Here is a 25374-nt window from a genome sequence, read left to right as displayed (position 1 = left end):
GTTTCACGGTGAAACCCGACACGGGCGGGATTTCAATATGTTAGTGAGAGCGAGAGAAAGCGAGAACGAGAAGAAGAGAGCAAGCGACAGCTTGGCAAAGAGCGCTGAACACAGCTCTACACTTCAGCAATGCTACAGAACACTAAGTTGGTGTTGGTCTTTTTATGTTGTTAAAAATTTGTATCATTATGATAGCCTGACTGGGCAAATATAGTTTATATATATTGTCTCTTTTTAAGTAGCGTATACAGAAAGCACGTGCAGGGTATGCTATGCCCCTCTGAAGCTTTTCCTTTTAGTATGGAGTTTTGCGTGGTGCTCTTTTCACTTGTGCGTATTGGACCAGAGGCTGATGTTGGCCTGGTTTAAAAGCCTTCCATCTGACTCCCAACCAGATTGTGTTGTGCTGTGCTTTTGTGACTTGATTAGTGACATAACTGTGTTTGATCAGATTGATCTCTTTTGTAGATATTTTAAAGTGTTAAAGCTACAGTGTGTAATATTTAGAAGATCTTATTCACAGAAATTGGATATATCATCCATAACTATGTGTTCATATATGTATAATCACCTGCAACAAAGATCCCGTGTTTTTCCCTCAACGTTGAATGAGTTAAATATAGTTACATTAGGTGGACCCGACATCTGTGTACGTCTCCATGTCGTGTTGAATGCACGAAACAGTCCAGAATACGTTGCATTCATGTTGAATTTTCAGCGCTGCCGGAATTAGAATCAGCGGTGCGCCACCATGAAGTGTGCCCTGTTGGGTGCTTGGTTGCGGTTTGTAACCTTACCACCAGATGACGCCAGAAAATTAAAAAAATTACACATTGGGGGCTTTAATATCTTCAAATAGCAGTCCTAGTAGATGTAGGGGTTAGAAGCCCTTCATCTGTTTATCTTTAGCTGTGAAGATCCCTGTATTTAATTTAAATTTTCTTTCGTGATTTATTTAGTCAATTGTTGTCTGGTTGGTTTTGTTTGTTTTGACATTGCTCGACCCAACGCCTTTCCCACCTTGATTGATTCATTAATCAATACTGTTTGGACTGCAATCTGCTGTGGTGCTGGTGGGGGTTTATGCTTAGCTCAGGTTTCCCCTATAGATTGGGAATAATGCATGGATGATTGTGTAGATTGCGTTGGGTCATGTAAGTAAGTCACCAAGTTGGATCTACTGAAGGGTTATTAGCAGGTACAGCTTTCACCACGTGCATCTGAGATTTCTGTTTTTTTCTCACTCCTGCATACAGTCATGCCTGTTGGATTAAGAAATGCCCCCGCCACTTTCCAAAGACTGATGAATACAGCTCTCTCTCTGGTGTCAATAACTTTGAGGCATGCTTGGATGATTACTACCATCTGGTCTGACCATGTTGACACTTTGAGGCAAAATAGAATTTGGCAAAAGGGTAAGGCTTTGGTTAGCAAGTTGATTGGGGGCAGGTGCGCCCCCTGGTGGCCAATCTTCAGCCCATTCTTGATTTTCCTATGTGCCATAAACGCATTGGCAACTCAATTCAGGAAATGTGTGGCTATTTACTGTGGATTCTGGAAAAAACCTTTGCTAGTGTATTTGCGAAGCTAACTAGTATGGCAAGTCCTTCCAGCACATTTGTCTGTAACACCAAATGTCAGGAATGTTTTATTTTAACTTGAGTTAGAGGAGGACGCTAGTGCTTATGATGCAGGTGCAGTGTTGCTGCAGGAAGACAATCACGGTATTGATAATCCTGTAGGGCATTTTCTGAACATTATGCTCTTTCTGCCTTGTTTTCTCACCGACATGGACGTTTACGTCATCTGGCGAAGGCCGAAAAATTTGCATGACTTACGTTGACCAGTTTGACACTTCTTGGCCACTAATTTGTCTTCTTATTTAGTCAATGAAGCGTGTGTCCATCTACTTGTGCTGAAATATACATTTTCCTGTACCACCTGAGATGAGTCAGCTACAGTGTTAACTATTGTCTGGTGGGCTGTTCAAAGATAAATGCTTTCCACATTATTGTGAATATGCTGCTGGGTACTTGAGTCAGGAGTTTTGCAGGAGACCCTACCACACACAGCTCACGACTAAATTGCACAGAATAGCAGCTCTTGATCAGACGTTTGCTAGTTTGACCTGTCAAAATGACTACCTTGATGTCCTCTGAGTGTTTTGCAGCAGCAGCGGGGGATTGTCTGTGTTCTGACAAAAACACTTTGCCTTTTAGATGTATTTGCTTGTGCTTCTTGTGGACAGTTAAGGTACGTCGTAAGTTTATCCATCAGTGCTGTAACGTCTCACCGTGCCGCCTCACCATTGTGCTTAGGAAATAAGTGATGGGTAAGATAAATGCAGTTCACAAGCTGTTATTTCTTCGGTCAGCACGTCACACGTGAGTTGAACTTTTCCTCAGTCTCATGAGACGGCAGACTACTGCCCTCAAAGATTCTGCTCCCATCTGCTGCGAGTTGGGCCCATGTGGCGGCTGACATCTGCACCGTCTCTTGTGCCTCAGGTCTTTCTAAGAAAACCCCCCACCCAGACATGTTTTTATTTCTCAGTCTCGTGAGAGAGATTGCGTTGTCTCGCCGCAGGTAGTGCAAGCTCCTGGCTCTACAGCTCCCTGACTTCAGAGTATGGATCAAAAAAGTGGGAAGCTTAATAATGTGAGACAACCATCGCGGGCCCCGGGAAGCTGCCTTGTTCGCAGTTCTGTCTTTAAAGTTGAATTTCAAAACAATTTATGCAAAAGTAAGAACCAAAACTCTGAACTTTCATTGCTCCATCACTTTGGTCAGTTTACAAAATGTAGACAGTGGGACATTTTAAAATTCAAATGAAAACTCTCTTCAGGCCATTAGCTTAATTTGTTTTTCTCCTCAAAGAACATTTTCTGTTTGAACACACCCTTGTTACGATTGAAAAGAACATTCATGCGGTTGCACATTGGAGACGTGAAGTACAAGGCAATGTAAAGTGGACACTTTGCCTCTATTTTAATGCCGCGCTCTCCTCACAAAGGTTTTTTATTAAAAATAATTTGGTTGGAAACATTAAAAGAAAGTTGTGATGTGGGTTGAATTTGTCTTTAGTCATGAGCTAGAACTCAGATGTTCTTTATTGGCTTTATTAGTACAAGGTTGAGAGGGAAGTGTATTTCATAAGAAAATATGTGAACAGAATCGATGACAAAAACAAAACACTTACATTATTTATGTCCCACATGTTTTTGCAATAGTAAACATTAGTCATTCCCTGAATACCTGAATAGATGTTTTTGCTTCATTGCTCTCTCTGTTTCCTTGCAGACACTGGCTTGATACAGACGCAAGGCGGATGCGTGTGATCGTGTGAGAATCATATGAAGCAGCTTAAGCTCAAAGGCATTTTCCCCCCTCCGAGAAATAACAAGATTCCTGTCGTCATCGGCAACATGGGAACAGACAGGGGAAATATTTTTGAGGTGAGGAGTTGTTTATGGAATATTGTTTCAGAATTGACAAAAATACTATTTCTTTCCTTTTATATATTTACTTATCTGAGATTTATTCCAAGTCTTAAATTAAGTGTTGCAGCTTATATAATGCATTCATACTCATGTGAATACTGAATACTATTATATACATGCAGACTTTAATGAAACAGAGGACATTTAAAGAGAATGTTAACACAAAACCTCAGAGGTGCTGTTGGTATTTTTATTTCTAGTACTTTGGTCATTGAATGCACTTGTTAGTGTCACTTAAACACTTTTCAAGTATTGTGTTTCACCATAGGCCCTTTTCAAAGCAGACATTTTGACTTAGAGTAGGAAAAGCACCGGCGTCTCCCTCTGTTCTCTTCCAGTGTCCCAGTAAGTCATGACATAGTGACAGTGAGCGAACATGAACAATACCAGGACTCTGACGACAGTTAAATTGATTTGGAACATGATTCATTTTAGAATCTACACCTGTTTGTTTTCCGTCTGTACAGTGGTACAGTGTCTACTGTCAAAATGTCTGCCACTAAAGGGGTCTATTATGGCTTTAAGGTATATGATGTAATTTGTCCGCATTAAAATGTCTCAAAATTACTATGTTACATATTTATTGTTGAGCTGTGTTCCATAAGAACCCATAATTTTAAACGAGGCAACAATCTGTTTCATTTGGTCGCCTGTCAATAGCTTCATATCTCCTCTGCACATGCGTCAGCATTGTGGTTTTCTAACATAAGTGGTCAAAATGTACCTTTTTTTCCCTCCAGTTTTAAGCTACATTGTCACAATAAACTTAATAGATCCTGTTCAAGTTCGTCTGGATCTTAAAGTTACCATTTGTTTTGGAGAAGAGACCTCCTGAACGATTAGGACAGAAGGAATCCTAACTGAGAGAAGTCGACCGCTTCATGACAAACTCTGTTTGTTGTTCTTTTAGATTGCGAGACACCTAGTGGCAGAAAATTACACATTGTGCACTTAAGTGATGGCTCCAGCAGAGTTTTAACTAGTCACATGTACGGTGCATGAAAGCGCGATTAAAAGTTCAGCACAGGTAAAATAATTGGGTATAGCTTTTAGACCGGTTTTAATGTTGTGAAAACTCTGCTTTATGCAGTCTGGTAATCACTGGCCTCCGCATTACTCAGCGGGGGTTCCCTCTGTGTGTTACAGTGAAGGCAAACAGCCATGCCTAAAATAAAGACGGACCCTCAGGGCTCACCACCTATGCCGACCAATTTCCAGGGAGAAATCCTGCAGAGTGCGCACTCATGAATGAAACAAATAGCAACGCTCAGCTGGGGATTTGATGCGGTCCATGTGATTAGGTTGACAAATTCTGCATTGGAATGGGGAGCAGACATCTGTCTACATCTACAGGATTCGGGCTTTGTTTCACTAGCAGCAGCAGCAACACCAGTAAACCTTCTGGCTTTAATGCTTCAGAATAAAGGCAACACCCAACGCAAATGCAGTATCCTCAAAAACCTTCCCACAATCAACCCACAGGTCCCTAATTGGCCAGTCGTAGGCTGGATGCAGGAAGTGGTCAATGATAATTGAATATTAATTGTAGACTGATACTTATGCCATATTGCTGTGAAGACAAATGTTATGTTTTCCGCATGGCGACAAAGACACTGTCCCGCCTGTAATTTCAGTTGACCGATATCACATGTTTGTCATAGCTTGAGGGAAACGTGTGTGTGTGTGTGTGTGTGTGTGTGTGTGTGTGTGTGTGTGTGTGTGTGTGTGTGTGTGTGTGTGTGTGTGTGTGTGTGTGTGTGTGTGTGTGTGTGTGTGTGTGTGTGTGTGTGTGTGTGTGTGTGTGTGTGTGTGTGTGTGTGTGTAGCTGAATTTCATTTGTCTCTAATATTTGTCCGTAGTGCCACTTTCAGAAGAGTTGGAAAAACCCCTCACACAGTAGCACCAGGACTGGGGGGCCAAATCGGAGGAAAACTACTACGGTGAGTCACCGGATTATTGCATTTCACTGCATAACGATGGGATTATCTCTTTGTCTCGTGTCGAGACGAATTGGCTTTAGTGCACGTTGTAGTGCAGCTCACTGAAAATAAATTGATCCTCGCAATTGAGAGAGAAATCAATCTGGGTACACTTTCAATGAAACCGCAACGCTTACTTTTCAGATTTGCCGTTTTTTTTGTGTAACACACAATCAAACTCTCGCACAAGGCGGAGATTGTCATGCTTCCCCTCGAAGGCCAAGCACTGCAATGATTCCTATCAGGCAAACACAGCAAGCTCTGTTGCTGCTCAGAGGGTGTGCTCTTAGAAATAGGTCCCGGTTTTGCCCCAACCTATCTGCGGTGAGGTTCATAGGTCACTGCTGTCTCATCTTTATAAACACTGTCCTGTCGACAGCCGTGAAGTCGCCTCATAACCACACTCACCGTCTGCAGCATAGAGTCACAGGGGGCCATCCTTCACCTTTCTTCGCCAAGCTTAATTCCGCAGGGCGCTCACTCGGGGACACGCAGCGGTAAGTAGCCCTCATTTCCACTCTCCCGAGTTTTAAATTAGAATTAATTTGTCGTTAATGAGCGGGTTATTTTTTTGTGGTGCCGTTTTGAGGCCTCTTTGAAAGTGTTGCCTCACACCACATGGTTTATCGCCTCGGTGACTCATTATGAATCACCTTTGGCTCAGTTGCAGCTGTTTTATTACTGTTTCTTGTCATGTAGACAGAAATGTAAGAGACCGCAATAATCCTCGTCTGCCTTTTTGAAATTGACAAAAAAAAGTCTTATAATTCTGATGAAAAACTCAACTTTTACCTTTTCATCTTGTTGTATGGGGAGAAAGAACACTTTAACAAACTTATTTTCATTAGCTGATAAACTCTTGATGTTGTTGATCAAGCCTCTGATGTATCAGCAGGGGCTTTGCCTTAGCTACATTTTTATTTTAAATTGCATTTTCTTCTAAATAGTTTAGTGGGATGGATACCGAAGATGTATAGTAAAGGGATTAAAATATTTTTGTTGGTAAGTTAAGTGTATGACAACTTTATAAATATTACCTGTATGTTCTGTTAAAATTAACATTTCGGGGCAATATTATTTCACAGATCTCTGCCGTTTTTGTTTAAAAATTAATAAAAAATTGGGATGCTTAATCAGACAGAAGTCATTGTAGTTATAATGTTATCTTTTTTTTGTCGTTGTCGCTCTCCAGTGTGCAATCTGTTGTTTGGTTGCCTCGACAGCTCTGAGGAGGATCACCCTCTTTGTTCTTGACTTTTAGACCAGTGTTTGTTGTCCGCGAACAACACAGATCTGTTCCCTCCTGTTGTGCATGCTGTAAAAACTTTGCTAACAATCCGGCTGCCAGAGGCCAAGACCTGTGTGTGTGTGTGTGTGTGTGTGTGTAGGGGGGGGTCCCTGCTGTGTCCCCTCATTCCATTATCTAGTAGAATTCTTCATCTGACCCTTCTTAACTCATCTCCACCCCCACCCCACTCGTGCATCAACCACCCACAGGCTTCACAAGAGACCTTATGAGGATCATTTGACTGCAGTGGTATTGCTGCTCCAGGCTTTTTAGAATGGGGGGGTTCGGCAACAAGCAAATTTCTTACACAATTCTCACCAGAGAGTTTATTGTAATTCTGTTATTCTAATCTAAGGGTTGTAGTTGAGGCGGTATGAATGTTTTCTTTATATGCATGATGTGCAGGCTTATCATCCTAATTCTCTCTGTTTCGTTATAATTAACTGCTGCTGCTTTCACACTGTAAGACGTCAGTGTGTCAACTGGCTGATAAACACTGATTAGGCTTTTTAGCCAATGTTGATCATTGATTTAATGACATCAGGATTGATTAATCTGATACCAGTGGTTCCTGTATTTAATCCTTTTTTTTGTCTTTTAGCCATTATACTTTTGAATTGTCTGAATTTGATCGATGAAACTAGTTTTACAAAAAAATAGGCATTGACAGATTTGTTTACAGATTAATTTACTAATCTGTGAATAAATCGAGAACATTACAGATAGATTCATTTTGTTCGATTTTTTTTATTTGGCATAAAAAGTGATGTATAAAAATAATTCATAGGTGAAAGTATTAATCCATCATAAATGGTTCAAATTAAAATGGGATTTATAAAAACATAACAGTCCTTAGGATGCCATTTAAAATTAAAAACAATTACATAAAAAAATAATGGCGTTTAAAAAGCGATTTGAAAATGCAGTTTCAGAAGAGAAATAAATGAATGGATTTACAAATTGAATTTAGTGTAAACATTATAATCAGGCGTTCAAAAGTGCCGTTTCCTTTCCCACTTGTTTTTGCTCTGACAGCAGAGCTCTTTAACTTATCAGACACTTTAAATAGAATCCTGTTGAGGTGATTTAATCATTATTATTTTGTAAAGTTCTGCCGTCCAATGAGTTACATTTCTGATGTGAACAGAGGAACATAACTCCTTGTGTTGCATTTCAGTTTGGTTTTATGTGATGTTGGCAACATTGTGTGATATATATTGATATACAGTGCATGAATATTTCAAATTTCAATGCAACGTTCAATATGCCAGGCAGGTCTCCTCCCCATGCATGCCTCACACATGATCACAGTGCCTTCCCAGTTACAGCTGCCACTCTCACTTAATGGTCCAGCCGTATGATATCAATACAGGCATTCTGGCTTGAAATCTGGGTTCGGTTGACTTGGAGCAAAAGGAAGCAGCTCAGACAAAAAATTTGCTTTAATAGTTTTTAATTCTCATTTAATCCCCCCCTGCCTGATATTTGATCGAACAAAAACAATGATCTAAAAGCCTGTATCCATTTATTTTTTTTTAGCGAAAAGTGTCAGGGTTTCAAACCCCACGTGAGTCGGAAGGATGCATACGTGGTTGTTTATGCTCTTTTTGTGTGTTCTTCTTACTGAAAATCTTGTAATACCACATTTATTACAATTCATTTGCCATATATTGTAATATTAAGTACACTTGATCACAATGTCACCAAGACACATTTCTTCACTTGGGGAAATAATCGATTGCTGTCCATGTATTGTTTTCGCAGGGGACCAGAAGTGAGGGGATAATGCGAGTCCACGTGCACACCCAGTTCTGTTTCCTGTGCGTGCTCACCTTCCTCTTCCATCAGTGCAACCACTGCCATGGAGAAGGCCACAGCCATCAGCACGGTGGACACCACCACGCCGACCACGACCTTGCCCACAGCGACCTGCAGATTTCGGAGGCTCCGTACGTGAGCGGAGCCACCGCGTCACCGAAGTCCGAGAGTCCCCATGACGGAGCTCTAGAGGAGGAGCAGCGCTTCTACATCCAACAGCTGTTCCGGCGCTACGGCCAGAAGGACCAGCTGGACTTCCAGGGATTTCAGAGTCTGCTCTTGAGCCTGGGTTTGGGGGAAGTGAAGGTGGTAGATGTGGACCATGAGGATTTGGGTCATGACCATGTGGCCCACCTCGACCTGCTGGATATGCAGGAGGGGCTTCATTCACATTCATCCACTGATGAAGGCCACGATCAGGGTCACGGTCACGGGCACGGTCATCCACACAACAAGCCTGACTCCCACCATCCACACACAGAACAAGTTCCCACACGGTGCAGCCAGCAGGCGTCCACTGTCAGTCCAGCGGCCGGTGCACCTACAGGGCATGACCACAGACATGATGCAAAACATAATCACGATCACGCCAAAGTAAAGGACGGGGACCATAAACATTCTGATGGACATGTGCAGGACAGACATGACCATAAACACAATCACGACCACGCACATGACAAAGAGCACAAACACGAGCAGGCACAGGTGCAATCTAACCCCAAGGACCTGACCTCTCAACCTCACGGTGAACATGACCACGGTGACCATGACCACGGTGACCATGACCACGGTGACCATGACCATGGTGACCATGACCACGGTGATCATGACAACGACACCAGTCATGTTCATCGAGCACAGACCGGCACAGACGTTCCTCTCATCAACCAGGAACAGGCGCCCTCTGTCCACTCGGGGCCGTCCCAAGTCCCTCAGGAGCCGCAGACCTCTCCTGCCCCGGCAGAGAGCCGGACCAAGAAGCCCAGAAATCCAGCGCGGGTCAGAGGACAGCGGGGGCGAAACAGAACCTCTTCCCCTGACGTATCTCCGCCCGACGACCACGAACACAAACATGAACACAGCCACGGTCATTCTCATAAACATAGGAGAGAAGCACCAGGAGGGCCCGCCACCCCCACTTTGCCAGTCCCAGTCCCAGTCCCAGACCCAGTCCTGTCAGGGCAGCACGCGGGTGGATTTTCACATCAGCACGAGGAGGTAGGACTCATTTAAACACCATGGGATGTGTGGCTTTGCATAAGGTTTGATACAGCATCAAAAAGTCCTGAACCGTTTCTTAAAGGTGACACTGTAAGAAATGTTCAGTTTGTTTCCCTTCATAGTGATCTGTCCCCAGACTATGTAAGTCAGTCTGTTCCGTATCTCCTAAAACACTGTTTGAGAAGTTTGGTGTATTATTACATCGGTCAAACGTTTGTCTTCGCTTCATGCTTACTTCTCTTCTATATTCGCTCTCCAGTGTTTGAACCTGACCCAGCTCCTTGCCTACTACGGCCTGAGGACCGATTCCCTCATCTCCCCCAGCCAGTTCACCTACCTGTGTCCCGCCCTGCTCTACCAGATAGATAGTCGCGTCTGCATCCGCCATTACCACCAGATGGACGTTGAGCAGGAAGCCTTGGATAACGTCAGTACCGGTAAGACCCGAGTACTCGTATCGACCCTGTCCAGTTTGACTGAAAAGACACCAAACCATAGGTCTAAAGTAGTCGAGACCCCACCGAGAGCCCGGACCAAAATCGGGCTACAGCCAGTAGACCGATCAAGACAAACACTCTGTGTCTGTAGGGTTGTTGTTTTGGGTACGCTTTTGTTTTTCTGTTAGGCAAGTTTTACAGAGAGCATATGAAGGGCAGGAAAACACATATCTTCATTATGCATGTTTGGAGTTTGCCTAGAGTGCAGAAGGAGCCTGCAGCTCTTGACCTAACCAGTCCACTGCACCGAACTAACGTACTGACAAAAGAAGGGCTGTGTGTGTGTGTGTGTGTGTGTGTGTGTGTGTGTGTGTGTGTGTGTGTGTGTGTGTGTGTGTGTGTGTGTGTGTGTGTGTGTGTGTGTGTGTGTGTGTGTGTGTGTGTGTGTGTGTGTGTGTGTGTGTGTGTGTGTGTGTGTGTGTGTGTGTGTGTGTGTGTGTGTGCGCGTGTGCGCGTGTGCGTGCGCGCTTTAAACGCATGTCAACATCACTTACACTCTCGGTTCATCTTTAGCAGCCTTTCTTTCCAGTGATGTTTGTTCTCAATTTAGTTTTTTCTTTTGATTCCAAAAATCAATAGCTCCCTCCGGAGCAAATCAGCAAACACGTACTGGTGTTCGGTCAATCTTCTCGCATGTATTCTGATGCACTTTCACTTGCACCGTGGATCAAGTAACAGTGCCTTTTAACTCTGTTTTTTAAACCAATGTTTGTCTGGCTGATCAGTGCTCTGCAGTCAGAGTCTGATAATACAGTAATATCATCATGACTGTGAGAGTACCTACATGTCCTTACCTGATAGATGGAAGGACGGAAACATAAAACACTCAGAAAGTTGACATAGTGGACTGATTCACAATGAAACTAATTAACGAACTAATCATTTTGTGATTAGAATTTGTGGGAAACGAGGCCCAAACTGTTCCGTGAGCCATAGGAAATAGCCGTCTCCGTGAGCGGGAAACCACGCAGACATCTTCATAAACCATTGAGTTCCTAAAGAGATGCTATCAGGATGTGTAACCCGGAGTTGCTCTCAATGGGAAGAGAGACAGACCTGCATGATGGAGTGTTTAGTTGAACTAATCAAGGTCTTATTTTATAGTGATGATAATAACGGACAATCAAGATCTATAACCATTATCCCGCTATTGTTTGCCCCATCTTCTCTCATTTCATTTTGTTTTCAGTTCAAGGATTTGATTGGTCCTCTCTGGGGGGAGGATTACTTATTGCTAGTGCGGCGAATTCTCAGTCATTTGACCTTTGACATTAGTTTAAAAGAAAATGGGGCACAGAATACTCACAGCACATCCGAGACTCAATGATCGGACTGTTCTGTTTTGCATTTCTACACCACCGTCACTTTCAGATGAAGGAAGCATAATCTGCGATGTCGCTGAATGTGCGAAAGAAAGCTTGAATCAATTTTTTGGATAGAGAATTGGTTACATTTTGAAAAGGTCTTTGTCTGAACCAAAGGTAGACCTGGACTCAGAGACTGTGTTTAAAGAGAAGGGTCTAAGCCTGAGCGTGGGCACAGCGTAGTGCATGATGAGGCATAACTGGGGGTCAGCAGCCGGGGCTGACTGGGTACTGGATCTCAGACTGGATCCTGTATGGAGTGAACGGACTGTCTGCTAAAAGAGCTGAATGAAGAGCGGGGATTCTAATACTACGATCTACAATAGGTGCAGTCAGCCATGATGATATTACCCAAAAGAATCGTGTGAGTACATCAACATTTTTCAAATAGGGAAAACAACTATACATGCTCCACCTTAGAATTTTTATCCATTTATTTTTCCCTGTTTTAATGATTCAAGGACTAAGGTGCAGGGGAATGAAGGAAAGGCCGTACAGCCGCCCAACAGGATTGGCTGCTTTTACAGTCGCACAAAACAGTTTTTTACTGTTGTGAACTGTGCTCTTTGATCCTGATAATGCTTTTCCAAGTACACAACGCCCCCATCGCAGAAATGCCACATTTATGTGACATGTCGTCATACCCACCGCATCTGGTTTATCAAGAAATTCTGCTTCGTGCTCACAGTCGAACTTTCTGGGAGCAGCTGAATCCGAGCAGCCCTCCGATGTTGCTTTGCAGCTCGACAGGAGCAGCCTGCGACTAAGTGACAATGTGGCAATGTGAGCACTGATGGACACAGAGGGAGCCCAGAGTGGTCACTCTCTTTCACTTATCCATTCTTGGCCGGTCTTCAAGTCAGCTTATGTGTCAAAACACACATTTCTATTTGTTTGTACGACCTCTAAGGCCAAGTGCAGTTAAATGCTTTCACCTTGAACGAAAACCAGCGCGGCTCCTGGTTCTTGCCACCACTTCAAATTCGATAATAACATTTGTGGAGCAGGATGTATTCATGAAATAAGGAGTGGCCAATATGTTGGTTATTTTTAGATGTGGATGTGTCAGGTATTTACCATAATCATATTAGTTAATTTATTCATTGCAACAAGAGTTGATAGGCAGTGAGCAGTGTGGAGGAGTCAGCCTGGTGTTGTAGGTCACCCAGGAGGAGCGAGAGGTGTCTGTCATGACTCTCTGAAAAATAATCATTCCCTCCGTCAATCATTCACCTTCTATGACAAAGTGTGCCCTTGTTATCGTGTTCTCCAGCAGCGAGCAAGTGGCTCTATCATGTGCTCTCTGCCGTATTTAGAAATTGCAGGATAACTTTTTCTGTGTCCTTTTTATGACCCAAACTCGCTTATGTTGGGGGGAAAAAAGACTTCTTTCTTTCAACGATCTCTCTTTCCTTCTTTAATTTAAGTTCTCCGAGTCTCTGAATTGACAATAGTGTTCACTGAGAAAAACCCAGAGAGGAGGAAAGGCTGAACTGTGAGCTATAAAGAATGAAGGTCGGTGTTAAAAGCTGCTCCGGGACCTCGCAGTGTTTGCAGGTTTATGAGAATGCAAATTATAAAATCACAGCGTTTTAAAATTAATGAGTTACAGGTCATGAAATGAGGCTGGCGACGCCATAAAAGCTTGCTGCAAATCAAAGCCAGACCGGTTATCGCACTCTCTGCACACACACACACACACACACACACACACACACACACACACACACACACACACACACACACGCACACACACACGCACACACACATGCACACAGCCGCACACAGCCGCAGAGTGAGGCCACAAATCTCAGGGGTCTCGGGATTGGGTTCTGAGTTACTGCGCGTGAGCCAATCGCGTCACCTGCAATGAAAATTCATCATGAACCTGTGCAGTACATCAATCTGACCACGCTGCATTTGTTCCATTGTTAAATCCTTCATTCATTTTGTAAATTTCTGGTGGCATCTGGTGGTAAAAAACTACAACCAACTGAGCCGACCGACAGGGACACTTTATGGCGGTGCACCGGTGATTCCATATCCGGCTTCGGGCAGTGCAGCAAAATTCTACGCGAATGAGACGTATTCTGGACCGTTTTGTGCAACAACAGTGTTTAACACGGCGTAGCAAACACGGCGACTCACACGGAGGTCGGGTCCACCTCATTTAACTATATTTAAAACCCCAGTGTGTTTCTGGAGCGTTTCCTGCAACCATATTTAATGCTGCGTTCCATTATACTTCAGAACGGCTCGGACCCTTGAAGTCGGGGTGGTGATTTTTTTCCGACCTCCCGAGTCGCACTGGAACCGCAACGCAGCACAACACAATGTAGCAAACATGGAGACTTACACGGAGGTCAGGTCCCCCTAATGTAACTATATTTAACTCATTCAAAGTTGACAAAAAAAACATTGGTTCTTTTTGATGCAGGTGATTATACATATATGAACACACAATTATGGACAATATTTAAAATTTCTGTAAATACGTTCTTCTTAATATGTAGCTTTTACTCATTCAAAGTTCACAAAACATTTCGTTCTTTGTTGCAGGTGATTATACAAATATGAACACATAATTGTGGACAATATATTAAATTTCTGTGAATAAGTTCTAATAAATATTACACACTGTGACTTTAATTAGAGGGGGGGAAAGAAAGCTTCTATTGTGTTTGTTGCTTTACAGTTTTGCACGTGAGATGCAATCGGTCAAAGCAAAAGGTACCAGCGTTCAACTGTGAGATCGGGGGAGTTCCCTAAATGCGCACCCACTCAAAACTTTAATTATTGAACGCACACGACCGTCTTCACACCACCTGTTCATCACACCGCCTGCTTATCGTGTGCCTCAGGCAAGCGGAGCACCACCACCGGAAGCAGTCGTGATAGTGGTAATGACCACGAGGAAGGCGGCACGCACGAGTCAAAAAGGGCAGGACTGACTCCTCATTAGTGGAGAACTGGAGGCGCTCGATTCCTCTGCATTGGTGCCACCAAGACTCTACCACAGACTACTACCTCTCATTTAACTCCTGCCGGCATCGACGGGGGAGCTGGGGAAATGTGCAGTTGTTTTCCTTCTGGTCCCCACACCCCTCTCTTTTTTTAAGGCTGTGCCAATTAGGAGAGCCTAAGCGACACCCAGCCCCCCCCCCCCCCGAGCCGTGACTCAAAGGAGGTGCGTAATTGGAGCGAAGACACAGACCAGCGGGTCGCCTTCTCCACTCTTCTGTTCCCTTATCACCGCCTTCTATCTTCCCACCGCAGCCCCCTCTGCCCATCTTCACATCCACATCCACACACACACGTAAAACCAGAACTGCATGAAGGTAATGAGACAGAGAAGTGGATGAGCTGCGCCGGTCTGAAGGACCGGGTGTACTGTTGGGCGGATGCAGTCGCCTCTCAGGGTCACACGGCGTTCCGCACGATGCGACAAATAAGAAAGCAGTCATCCTTCGCATCTTTACTTTCTGTATGGCACAATGAAAATGGTTGGAACAGTAAGAGGAGAGAGTGAAAGTTACCCAAGATATTTTGAACCGTGATGAGGAAATGAATTTTATCTCGTCCAGTTTTCCCTTTTCTAATGACGGGGCTCTCACGTCCATGCAATCGTCTGGCACTTTGTGGCTGTATCGAATGTTCTTTTCAACACTCCTGTTTCCTAGGCAGCACAGAACCAGATTGACAAATGTGAAATGTTACACAACACCGCTTGGATGAATGTCGGTGATTCCAGTAATATTTGTAGGCCAGGAAAATGAAGAATTCTGAATGAGAAACTGCGCTGACATGCTGACAGCTCCCATCTGGTGCAGTCAATACTGAACAACGGGGCTTGTGAAAGCTGTCAGTGGCGTGAAAATATTGTACCGTGTTGGTTTAAATTCCAATTGTTCATCGGGTTCAATTGTGGCCCCCTTCACCTTGTTCCACACTGCGCAGTCACAGGCTTTTGAATCTCAAAGGACAGCACCTAACACCTAATGCCTCCTGGTTTTTCTGATTTGGCTTCAGAGGACACGCTGCAGACCGCTGACGAGAGCCGGGGCGTTTGGGGAGCAAACCTCGGAAAAGCTAAAGACGAGCACCAAAAACAACAAGACAAGCGTGTAATCTTCAATTAAACACCCCCCCCCCCCCCCCCCGGAGGAACTTCAGCCTCCTGCTTCCTGATCGCGCAGACAGTTTTTTCTGTCACGATGTGTTCTTTTGAACCCTACAGCTGGGTTGTGGGCCAGAAACAGATTGAGTCTCTCTAACGGCTGCTCCGTCAGGCATGAGACATGTTTCAGATCATCTCTTCACAAAGCGACACCACCTGGGCTCCATTAAGACGAGGGGTGCATCTGCCACTTTTTAAAAAAAAAAAAGTTATTAGCCATTATTCCCTCTGGCTACGTGTTGGCTTTTGTCCTTTTGTTCACGTGAAGCCCCGTCAGAGACGTTGGGAAAGCATAACATATTGGAAGAATACCTTCCATACACTTGGATTCGAAAATAAATAGAGCAAGTCAATTTCACAGACACAGACCGGAGAAACCGCCACATCTGCGACGAGCAAATTGACAGCAATTTGACATTGGCGTTAACCGCTGTATTCACAGAGAAGTCGTCGAGTGTGTTGTGACGTGCTCTCCGAAACGGAAGTCAATTGCCTGTAAGATGCGGATTACATGCACGCGGCGTTTTAGTCTGGAGGTGTCCGACAGCATAGCCGAACGTCAGCAGTGAAGGACCCAGTGTCACTCCGCCAAGCACCCCGGCAGCCCTGCTGTTACATTGAATTTCATACCACATTAAGCATTTTGTCCTCTGTGACGAAAGGATTCACAACTTTCTTTCTCCCTATCTCGGCTCCTGTGCTGTTTTTTGTGGGGAAAAAAAGAACGCGTCCCGGGCCCGACAGCTGAAACTGACAGTTTAAATGATGGTGTACCTTTCTGATTCCGTCTCTTCTGCTCCGCGTCTCGAGTCTTGCAGCCTTGAATGAAAAATGATGCGGCGAGTGGGATTCTGCTGAAATGTCACTTTGTGTTTCTTGCCGGGTAGGGGGCTTCATGTGTCATCGCAGGGACACGCGGATGGAAAAAAACATTTGGAGCGTAGATTTCTTCACGTGTGAACGGGAATGGGAAAAATACATTGAGCCGGCAGCGGCATGATAGTAAAGGCTGTTAGAGGAGTAACCTGGCTCAAATACTGAGGGCTTTTGTTGGCTTGTTTTTTGCTTATGGACTTTTGCAGTTAAACAGTGATACTACATATCAAAAACATAATGTGGCTTCCAAGCACTGGCGCTATAAAGGTGTGTTACTATGAATCATTTCTATGATGCATCACGATGCGGACGTAAACGATTGTGGACTACTGCCATCACTTGTTGATTTTCCGACCGCGGCTGGACAATAAAGTTTTAGGGTTCAAAATGACTTCCTGGTAGTAGTGACGCCTGCCAAGGGAATAGCTGACCCAACTCAGCCAAGAATTGACGCTGTAACCGAGCGTTTATTGTTTTACTGTTTCACTTATACGCAATTAACAACACGGAGACCGTCGTATGAACCAGCGTGATCCAAGACGGAACAACAACAACTTTAGTTATCACAGTCGAAGAAACTACAGCGCATCCGCTCCCCTCTTCCATTCTGCCCTTCACAATAAAAGCCCAACTTAAACTCACTCAGTATTTTGCGGAGGCAACCCAAAAACAGATTCCAAATAAAATGTAATGTAACATAAATAAAATAGCTTACACTACGTTGCTGTTTGCTAAGTGTCCTCTTTTAAAGCAGTTAAAATAATAAAATAAAAAAAGGGAGTTCATATATATCTGACTGCTTTGATTCATTGATGAAAACGTAGCCGTGATGTGCGATAACATCGTGAAATCCAATCAAATCGTGGACAGGATAATCGTAATCGAATCAAACCGTGAGACCAGTGAAGATTCACACCCCTAGCGCGATAGAAGTAAATATTAATCCTTCATCCTTCTCCCGGTGTCTTTGTCTCCTTCTCCAGTGTGGGTCTGGGTCTGGGGCTTTGTGTCCATCACCATCATCAGCCTGCTGTCTCTGCTGGGCGTGGTGCTCGTGCCCATCATCAACCAAGGCTGCTTCAAGTTCCTGCTCACCTTCCTGGTGGCGTTGGCGGTGGGCACGCTCAGCGGCGACGCTCTCCTTCACCTGCTGCCTCACGTGAGTACATCACATCACATTTTTTTGGTGATCAAACCAGACTTGATGAAAGTGGTGTTGTGGTAGCCGTGTTTTAAGTTTCGGGAGGAAATTCACTCAACAATTAATCATCCAACTTACCTTTGTTAACCCTCTAAATTTAATTCATCTGTCAGTACCCTGACCTGGATGGAATCCCACTTTTAAGAACAGAAAACAATGTAAACAAGTGGGTAATAAGTTCCTTGTTTTCTAATTGTACCGGTGTCCCTCAAGGCTCTATTTTAGGACCAGTTTAATTTAGTAAATCTAGTGTATTGGTGATCTGCCTTAACTATGTGCAGAGTTTAGCATTCACTGTTTAAAATATCCCTGGAACACCCAGAAAAATATAATCCCCTCTATTTTTTATTCCATTTATGAATGCCTGATGTTTAAAATCCTTCATAAACTCACAACCCCCTCCTCTCAGGCCTGTCCTGGCAGTGCCAGTAGGACTGTAGCATCCAGCGTACCGCAGTTCAGAAAGGTGGCCTTTGGTCAATTTGCTTTTGCTTCGGTTGAAGTGGGTTTTTGTGGAATATTCCCTCCCCCCAAACATTATAAACTCAGGAACCTTTGTGGTGTTCAAAACCAGCCTCAAGCTTTGGAAGAAGTCAGCACAAATGTGTCAGCACCGATGATTGATTTTGTTTATCATACTGATTTCATTTGTCTCCCACTGATGGACTTAAATGCATTCTGCTGTTTTGTGTGGTCTATTTGCCGTTCAGTGGTTGTTTTGTCTAACTGCCCTGGGGCAGCATGTCTAAATAAGCTGCTAGCTAAGGCTAAAGCACAAATAATAAATGCGTTGTCCTCATCTGTCTCTCTGTCATTTTGTTCCCTGCTCCCCTTGTTTTCAGTCTCAAGGGCAGCATGACCACAGCCAGCCTCGGACGAGCCACAAGGTTGATATGTTAACAGAATTTGATGGAGTGTGGAAGGGGCTAACGGCGCTGGCCGGCATCTACCTCCTCTTCATCATCGAACACTGTATCGGCATGTTTAAGCACTACAAAGACCAAAGGGTAAGACGAAACACCGCCCCGCTCGAGACAATGGGCCCGGCGGAACCTCGCGGCCATTATCACACTCTCACGCAGACGCTTTTGTGTTCTGCGGATAAAGCATTGTAGTGTCTCCGCTCACAGGGCATGAAGAAGGCTAACGAGGAGGGGAAGATTGGCAGGAAGTTGTCAGACCACAAGTTAAATAGGCGCTCGGATGCAGAGTGGCTGCACCTGAAGCCGCTCGGTGAGGGTGAGTGTTTCGTCGTGCGGCCTTCACCGCAGGTTACGGCCCCACAGCACCCCTAAACCCGGCACATGTCCCCCTCCCCTCCAGACCCCGACGGCACGGCCGTCTCCTGTGACAACGGCTACAATGACACGCAGCTCACGGAGCTCCAGGCGCCCGACTCCCCCACCAACAAGACGCCGCTGGCGCTCGCGCTCCCCCAGCCGGACAACCTGTCGCCCGCCAAGGAGAGCGGCCACAAGGCCAAGCAGCACAGTCACCGGCACTCGCACGGCCACGGCCACTCCCACGGCGGGAACTGCCACTCGGACCAGGAGATGAAGGACGCCGGCATCGCCAGCATTGCCTGGATGGTCATAATGGGCGACGGCATGCATAACTTCAGCGACGGCCTGGCTATAGGTAACAAGTTCAGACAGTAAATCCACGAACGTTGGCGTGTCTGAAGGCTGCCACATGAAATTTAGACCTCATTGTACATGAAACATACAGCTTAGCATACAGACCAAAAACGGGATGGGGAGAGGAAATGACTGTCTGAAACCGGAATTCCTCTTTCCTCTCTTCAGGCGCAGCGTTCAGTGCGAACCTGACGGGAGGCATCAGCACATCAGTGGCGGTTTTCTGTCACGAATTACCTCATGAACTCGGTAAGTGGAGCACAAAACAAGTCATTTGCTCATCACGCACGGCACACTGCACGACCCATTTACCCAACAAGAGCAAAGCTGTTTTGCGAAGGCTGTGCAGTCAGTCACCCAATAATGTTAAGCAGTGTCTAAATACCTGCCCCTGCAAAAATCTTAAATCAGATCATCGTGTCCCCTGGAAAACCTGTTCGGGGAAAACGCAGTGCTGTCAATAATCTCCTCGGAAGAATGAGCTATTTCTTTAAATTTATTTTTTTTTTGCCCGATTGATGACTTTCGTCTGACAGCAGCGAAATGGTCCGTCGATGTGTCTGTCAGTGCAGATGATGTTCAATACCGCCGGAGTCAAAAGACACTGTGGCACAGCTGCCGCCGCGTTCCTCTGGATTGGGATGTCTTTTACTTCAGCAACAGCGAAGGGTTTTGTTTCCGAGCTTCTGTTAATTGTTATTTTCATTTAAAGGTGACATATAATGCAAAAATCTATTTTTTTTTTGTGCACATAAATGTGTGTATCTGTGGAGCCTGCCGGCCCACAAACTGGAAAAAAGACCACCCTGTGGTTTTTTTTGTGGGCCTGGCTCTGAACAACTGGTTCAGGTGTCTCTCCAGCTGCGATGTCACGGTTGGACTCTTTTGGGGTAACCCCGCCTGCGATCTGAGAATCTCTACTTCTCTGGTGAATGGGGCGTGACATTTCTTACCCATTTTGAAATTGATTTACCAATAGGTCAGCTGGCCAATCAGAGCAGACTGGGGTTTATCGGGGGGAGGGGGCTTAAAGAAATCCAGGTGTTTCAGACGGAGGGCGTAAAGAGGAGCTGCAGGAACGGGCGGTATGAGAACACTGATGCCTTTTCTGAACATTAGAGCATGTCAACCTTTTCAAGTGGGAACACAAATTAAAAGGATGAACCTGAATGTGGGCACAATCTGTCTCCTCTGCCTGTGTGTTTACAGTGCGAGCGTGTGTGTGTGTGTGCGTGCGCGTGCGTGTGCGTGTGTGTGTGTGTGCGCGCGCGCGCGGTGAAACACACAGACAGCGGGAGCCATCCGTTACAGTTCAGCACTAATGATGCGTCTTGTCTCCGGGCCTCATTTGTGCGCTTGATGCACAGAGAAGTGTCGATTTAAGGCTCAGCATGGGCCGCTGAATCACGTCTGCCCGCTCCCCCTCGCGTCGACTCGCAGCATCACGTCCCACCGTAGCTGTTGTGTTTTGGGGAACGGGGGGGAAATATATGAGGTGCGGAGGTGAAACACACAGGTTTAACTGATGTGGGAAAAACCTGCTTTAAGGAGCATTACCATTTCCTTTTTTAAAAAAATGCCACAAAATCATCTGCCACTCAGGAACACGTATAGAATAAGAGCGGAGCTTTGTTTGGAACATTTTTTTGTCCTCTATCGTTCATTTTGACTCCCCGGTGCTCGAGTTTCCAGATGGTTGACCGCAGCACGATTCCTGTCGCAAGATTTGCAAGACGAGCCTCTCATTTTCCCCACTCCCCCGGGTGACGTCGCACTTCCCTGTTGATTCCTTTCGCCCGTTTTCCGAGGAGCATTTGTTGTCGCGCCTTCCCTTCCCCCGCCGCGCACCGGGCCGCCTGTCAGACGAGCCCAACTGTTTTGACAAGTGCACCTCTCGGCTCCTCCCGAGCACAAAAGCCGTCCCCCGACCGGCAGCTGGATGGCGACGATGATGATGATTATGAGGCTTCTTTAACCACCCAGAGTGAAGCTAATTGGCAGCGGTGTGTGTGTTAATTGCGGTAGATGAGGCGGCAACAGGCGCGTCTTGAGAGTGTGAGGGACTGGAACTGGGGAGAGGCAGGAAACGCCGCAGTGAGCTGTAGAGGAGGGGGGACGACGACAAAAAGACGATTGAATGAAGTGAGGTGTGTGCGGACTAGTCTTTAACTTCACCCTCTTCTTTTTTCTTCCCGTGGCTTTGATTGATGGATGAGAGCGCAGCAGTAATATATTCATTGTGGTAATTAGCGAGGAAAAGAGGCCGCTTGTTACACGGCGCAGGAAATGTAGGCCATCCCCCTTCTCAGCATTCATTGCTCTCTTTTCCAAATCCAGGGCGTCTTCCCGCATTCGGCCCCTGCGATGATTGAAGAGGGTAGAGAGGCTACGGCGTGAATATGTGATCATAAGTACATCAGGGGGGGCGTTAAAGACATATTTCTAACATATTCCCCCCCCCCCCCCGACTACTTGAAGCCAGACAGCGGTGGCAGACGCGTGCAGGAAATTTTGTTTTGAACGAGTTCGCCTACACTGGGAGGAAATCTAAAAAACACACAGTTATGACATTTGCCAAAGCCGCTCGCCGAGACGTTTTGTGACGCGCAGCAAAGTGCACGTCACTGTGCAAACTCTTAACAGAGATCGGACGTAGAGCTGTCACCGCTGCAGCATTACACTTTAACCTTTCATTCAAAAATGTTCAAGAAATGGAGACATGAGCGTCACATGGTGAAGACCGAGTTTCCAGAGTGTGTCGAAAAAAGGAGACGCACGGGAATTGCTGTAATGATGTTTCAATTCGTGTGTCTGTGTGTGCGTGGCAGGGGACTTTGCGGTGCTGCTGAAAGCCGGCATGTCAGTGAAGCAGGCCATCGTCTACAACCTGCTGTCGGCCCTCATGGCCTACGTCGGCATGATGATCGGCACAGTCGTGGGCCAGTACACACACAACGTCACCAACTGGATCTTCGCCATCACTGCCGGCATGTTCCTCTACGTGGCCCTGGTGGACATGGTGAGTTCGGCACCTCGTCTCTCCGCCTCCTGTCCCGTAAACACTAATGTCCGACTCTGGTTGCCGACCACTAACGTTTGTCTCTCTCTCTCTCCAAGCTGCCGGAAATGCTTCACGGGGACAGCGAGGAGCACAAGCGCTGCCAGCTGGGACACTTTGTCCTGCAGAACATGGGCATGCTGACCGGGTTCAGCATCATGCTGCTCATCGCCATCTTCGAGGACCGCATCGTTTTCGACTTTGGCTTTTAGCGTAATAGAGAGCGATCGGGAGGGCGAGGGGGAAGGCCGGACGCTCCCCGCCCCCTCTTAGACTTAACGTGCTTTGTTCGCCAACGTAACGGCCCGGTCTTGCATGCAGCGCGGACCCCCACCCATGCCTCCATTCCAGAACGTGCAGCTCTAGTTAATGCATATCTCATGACTCTGCTTAGTGAAGTTTACACTCTGCTCCGCCGCCGCCGCCACCTCTCCTCCGTCACTTCCAATCCGTCTGCTCCCTGTGCAGCGAAAAAAGAAAAAGAAAAAGAAAAAAAAGGGGCCAGATGAAAAGAAGAGCAAGGCTGCACTCAAACTCAAAAAAAAAAAAAAAGAAAAAAAAGAAAGAAAAGTCAGGTGGCGCAGGACCCGTGTTCCTGCAGGGTGACCCGCCTGTCCATCATCACCCATTGTTAGTGTGTTGTTAGCGTCGTAGCACTCCTCGTCTCTCATCCACCCTGTGCTGTGTCCCATCACTCGTCCATCTGTGGTGTGTGTCCTTCACCCTCCCATCCACCACGACTTCTGATGTCATCACATCTGGTGTGTGTATGTGTGCGCGCGCGCGTGTGCCGAGCCCTGGCCACTGGAGCAGCACCGTCGCAGAGGCGCAAGCACATCTGGAATTAACCCTTTAGCTCGTGCCGATAGTGTTTTAAGTTGCGAGTGAAAATAGAAAATAATTATCGAAATGACTGTTATTGTTTTCTTTTGCTCCAGGTTTCTCCATGTATTACTTTTGAATTATGATTAATTTTTTTAATTAGATTTTTTTTGTTGGGGGGGGTTATTAAACCTCTGCTACTTCCTAGTAATAACTAACAGCTGCCAATCCTTTAAAACGTAGCATTTACTGATTTCCCTTAGGAACTAGATCAGGCGTCTTTCCTTCTGATAATCTGTAGCCAATGAGACAAATCGTTGTTAGGCCATAACTGTTTTTGTGTCTTTCTTTATAAGAATCAGCAGATTCCGACTCGTCATTCCTGCGTTCATCACAAAGTGTCGTCGTTTACTGAAGCGATTCTCTAAAAGGTGCTCGCGTCTGACCCGACCGCAGGAGGTCGAGTCGTCACACTAACCCGATGATGTGCTGTAAATACATATAGCGTCAGTAGCCGACACCGAAAAAGCGAAAAAAGAAAAACGTTTGTTCCTGCTGAAATTTCCTCTGTCAAAGAATCACTGGACGACCTGAAAATCAGGGAAGACGGACCAAGCAAAAGGAAGAACTGTCGCGTGGCAGCAGCTTTCAATCGAGCATTCCCTGCACTTTAGTCAAACCACAAGTTAAAAGATTATTATTATTACTATTATTATTATGAGCATTCCTCGTGTGTAGTCACTCTGGTGACTGTGCCAGCTTGGGATTTCAGTGGCCGGTGCTTGATGCTTGCCCTATCCTCCCCTCACTCCCCGACATTCCATTTGTTGTTCTCGCGGCTCACATGCTAAGCTGGCCCGCCCTGGTTTCAGCAGCTGGAGCGCACATACTGTGTGTGTTGTCATTTTATGCTGTCACTGTGTGACATCTGCGTCTGCGTCTCGAACCGGCTGTGAAACCACCGTCGTTCACATCGAAACTCATGTCGCCCGTCTGACCGGAGCATGAGTGAATCGTACAGACATTGTGTTGAGTGTAAAATTATTATTATTATTTAAAAAAAACAGTTTTCATTCTTTGTACTGCAAAGATATCAACGGGCTTTGTTTACTCTCTGAATGACGTGTGCGTGGAGGTCAGGGGTCGTTCTCGGGGGTCATTGTGCAACTAGTGTTGGGAGTAGGTCGCAGGATATTCATATCATCATTTGAATCTTCATATTTTACAGGCAATTTTATGATTTCATCTTCGTATTTAATTTTTATAAGAACAGGACCTGAATGTAATTTCACTCAGCTCATCATTTGCTCTCTTCAAAAATATTCATTAAGTGATTTCCTACAGTATTCAATTTGACCTTGACATTTTTTGTTGAACCAGTTATAATTATAAATCAAATAAAAAATGTTCCCGCCACGTATTTGCCTTTGATTTGTGTCTGAAGGGTCAGTGACACTTGAGACTCTCCGCCCCCAAACTACAAAGTGTCTTCACTGTTTATCTGTGAAATGAAAGTCCACGGCTGTTTTCATTTTTTTCCTTTGTTGTCTGTATATTTGTCGAGTAATGTGGAAATACAGTGTAAAATGTGACATCCATGCTGTTTGCCTGTCTGTGCATTCTCTTCATGACGGAAGGAAAATAAACTCTGGAAAGATCCCTGGTTGTGTCTCTGGTGGTTTCTGTGTAACGACGGCGAAAGCGTGACGCCTCGGTCAGGTACGCTCCTGCCTCCGCTCGTCTGCGTTCCCTGAGTCGACGCAGGAAGAGCTGCCATAGCTCACTCTCTGAGTGTAATGACGTTGTCCAGGTATGTCTGTAGATTAACAGTGATGCATGAAGAGCTGCAACGGAGATGCCATTTTAACACATAACAGCCAAAGTTCAGGGGTTCAAAAGTAATTGGACAGATGCACATTTGACACGAGGTCAAACA

At 45.5% G+C, this 25374-nt stretch overlaps 1 protein-coding gene across 5 annotated transcripts in view; it reads left to right on the top strand.

Annotated features, from left to right (window-relative positions):
- slc39a10 (solute carrier family 39 member 10) overlaps window positions 1–25097 on the top strand; it is a 29595-nt gene extending 4498 nt beyond the window's left edge. For 3 of the 5 annotated variants that reach the window (XM_035651113.2, XM_035651117.2, XM_035651116.2), the window contains exons 2-12: window positions 3301–3455; window positions 5360–5440; window positions 8532–9803; window positions 10066–10243; window positions 17704–17879; window positions 18764–18928; window positions 19052–19160; window positions 19245–19559; window positions 19727–19807; window positions 22387–22577; window positions 22676–25097. In XM_035651113.2, the coding sequence (XP_035507006.2) occupies window positions 3354–3455; window positions 5360–5440; window positions 8532–9803; window positions 10066–10243; window positions 17704–17879; window positions 18764–18928; window positions 19052–19160; window positions 19245–19559; window positions 19727–19807; window positions 22387–22577; window positions 22676–22828 (2823 nt within the window). In that variant the 5' untranslated portion in view covers window positions 3301–3353 and the 3' untranslated portion in view covers window positions 22829–25097. Of the gene's footprint in view, window positions 1–833; window positions 2744–3300; window positions 3456–5359; window positions 5441–5825; window positions 5977–8531; window positions 9804–10065; window positions 10244–17703; window positions 17880–18763; window positions 18929–19051; window positions 19161–19244; window positions 19560–19726; window positions 19808–22386; window positions 22578–22675 lie in introns of those variants that run through there. The other 2 variants (XM_035651114.2, XM_035651118.2) reach the window with 2 other exon arrangements.
- Window positions 25098–25374: the final 277 nt, after the last annotated feature.

Source organism: Scophthalmus maximus, chromosome 14 (genome assembly GCF_022379125.1).
Source record: "Scophthalmus maximus strain ysfricsl-2021 chromosome 14, ASM2237912v1, whole genome shotgun sequence".
Classification (NCBI taxonomy): domain Eukaryota; kingdom Metazoa; phylum Chordata; class Actinopteri; order Pleuronectiformes; family Scophthalmidae; genus Scophthalmus; species Scophthalmus maximus.
Note: the sequence above shows the minus strand (reverse complement) of the source record. Positions and strands in the feature narration are given on the sequence as shown.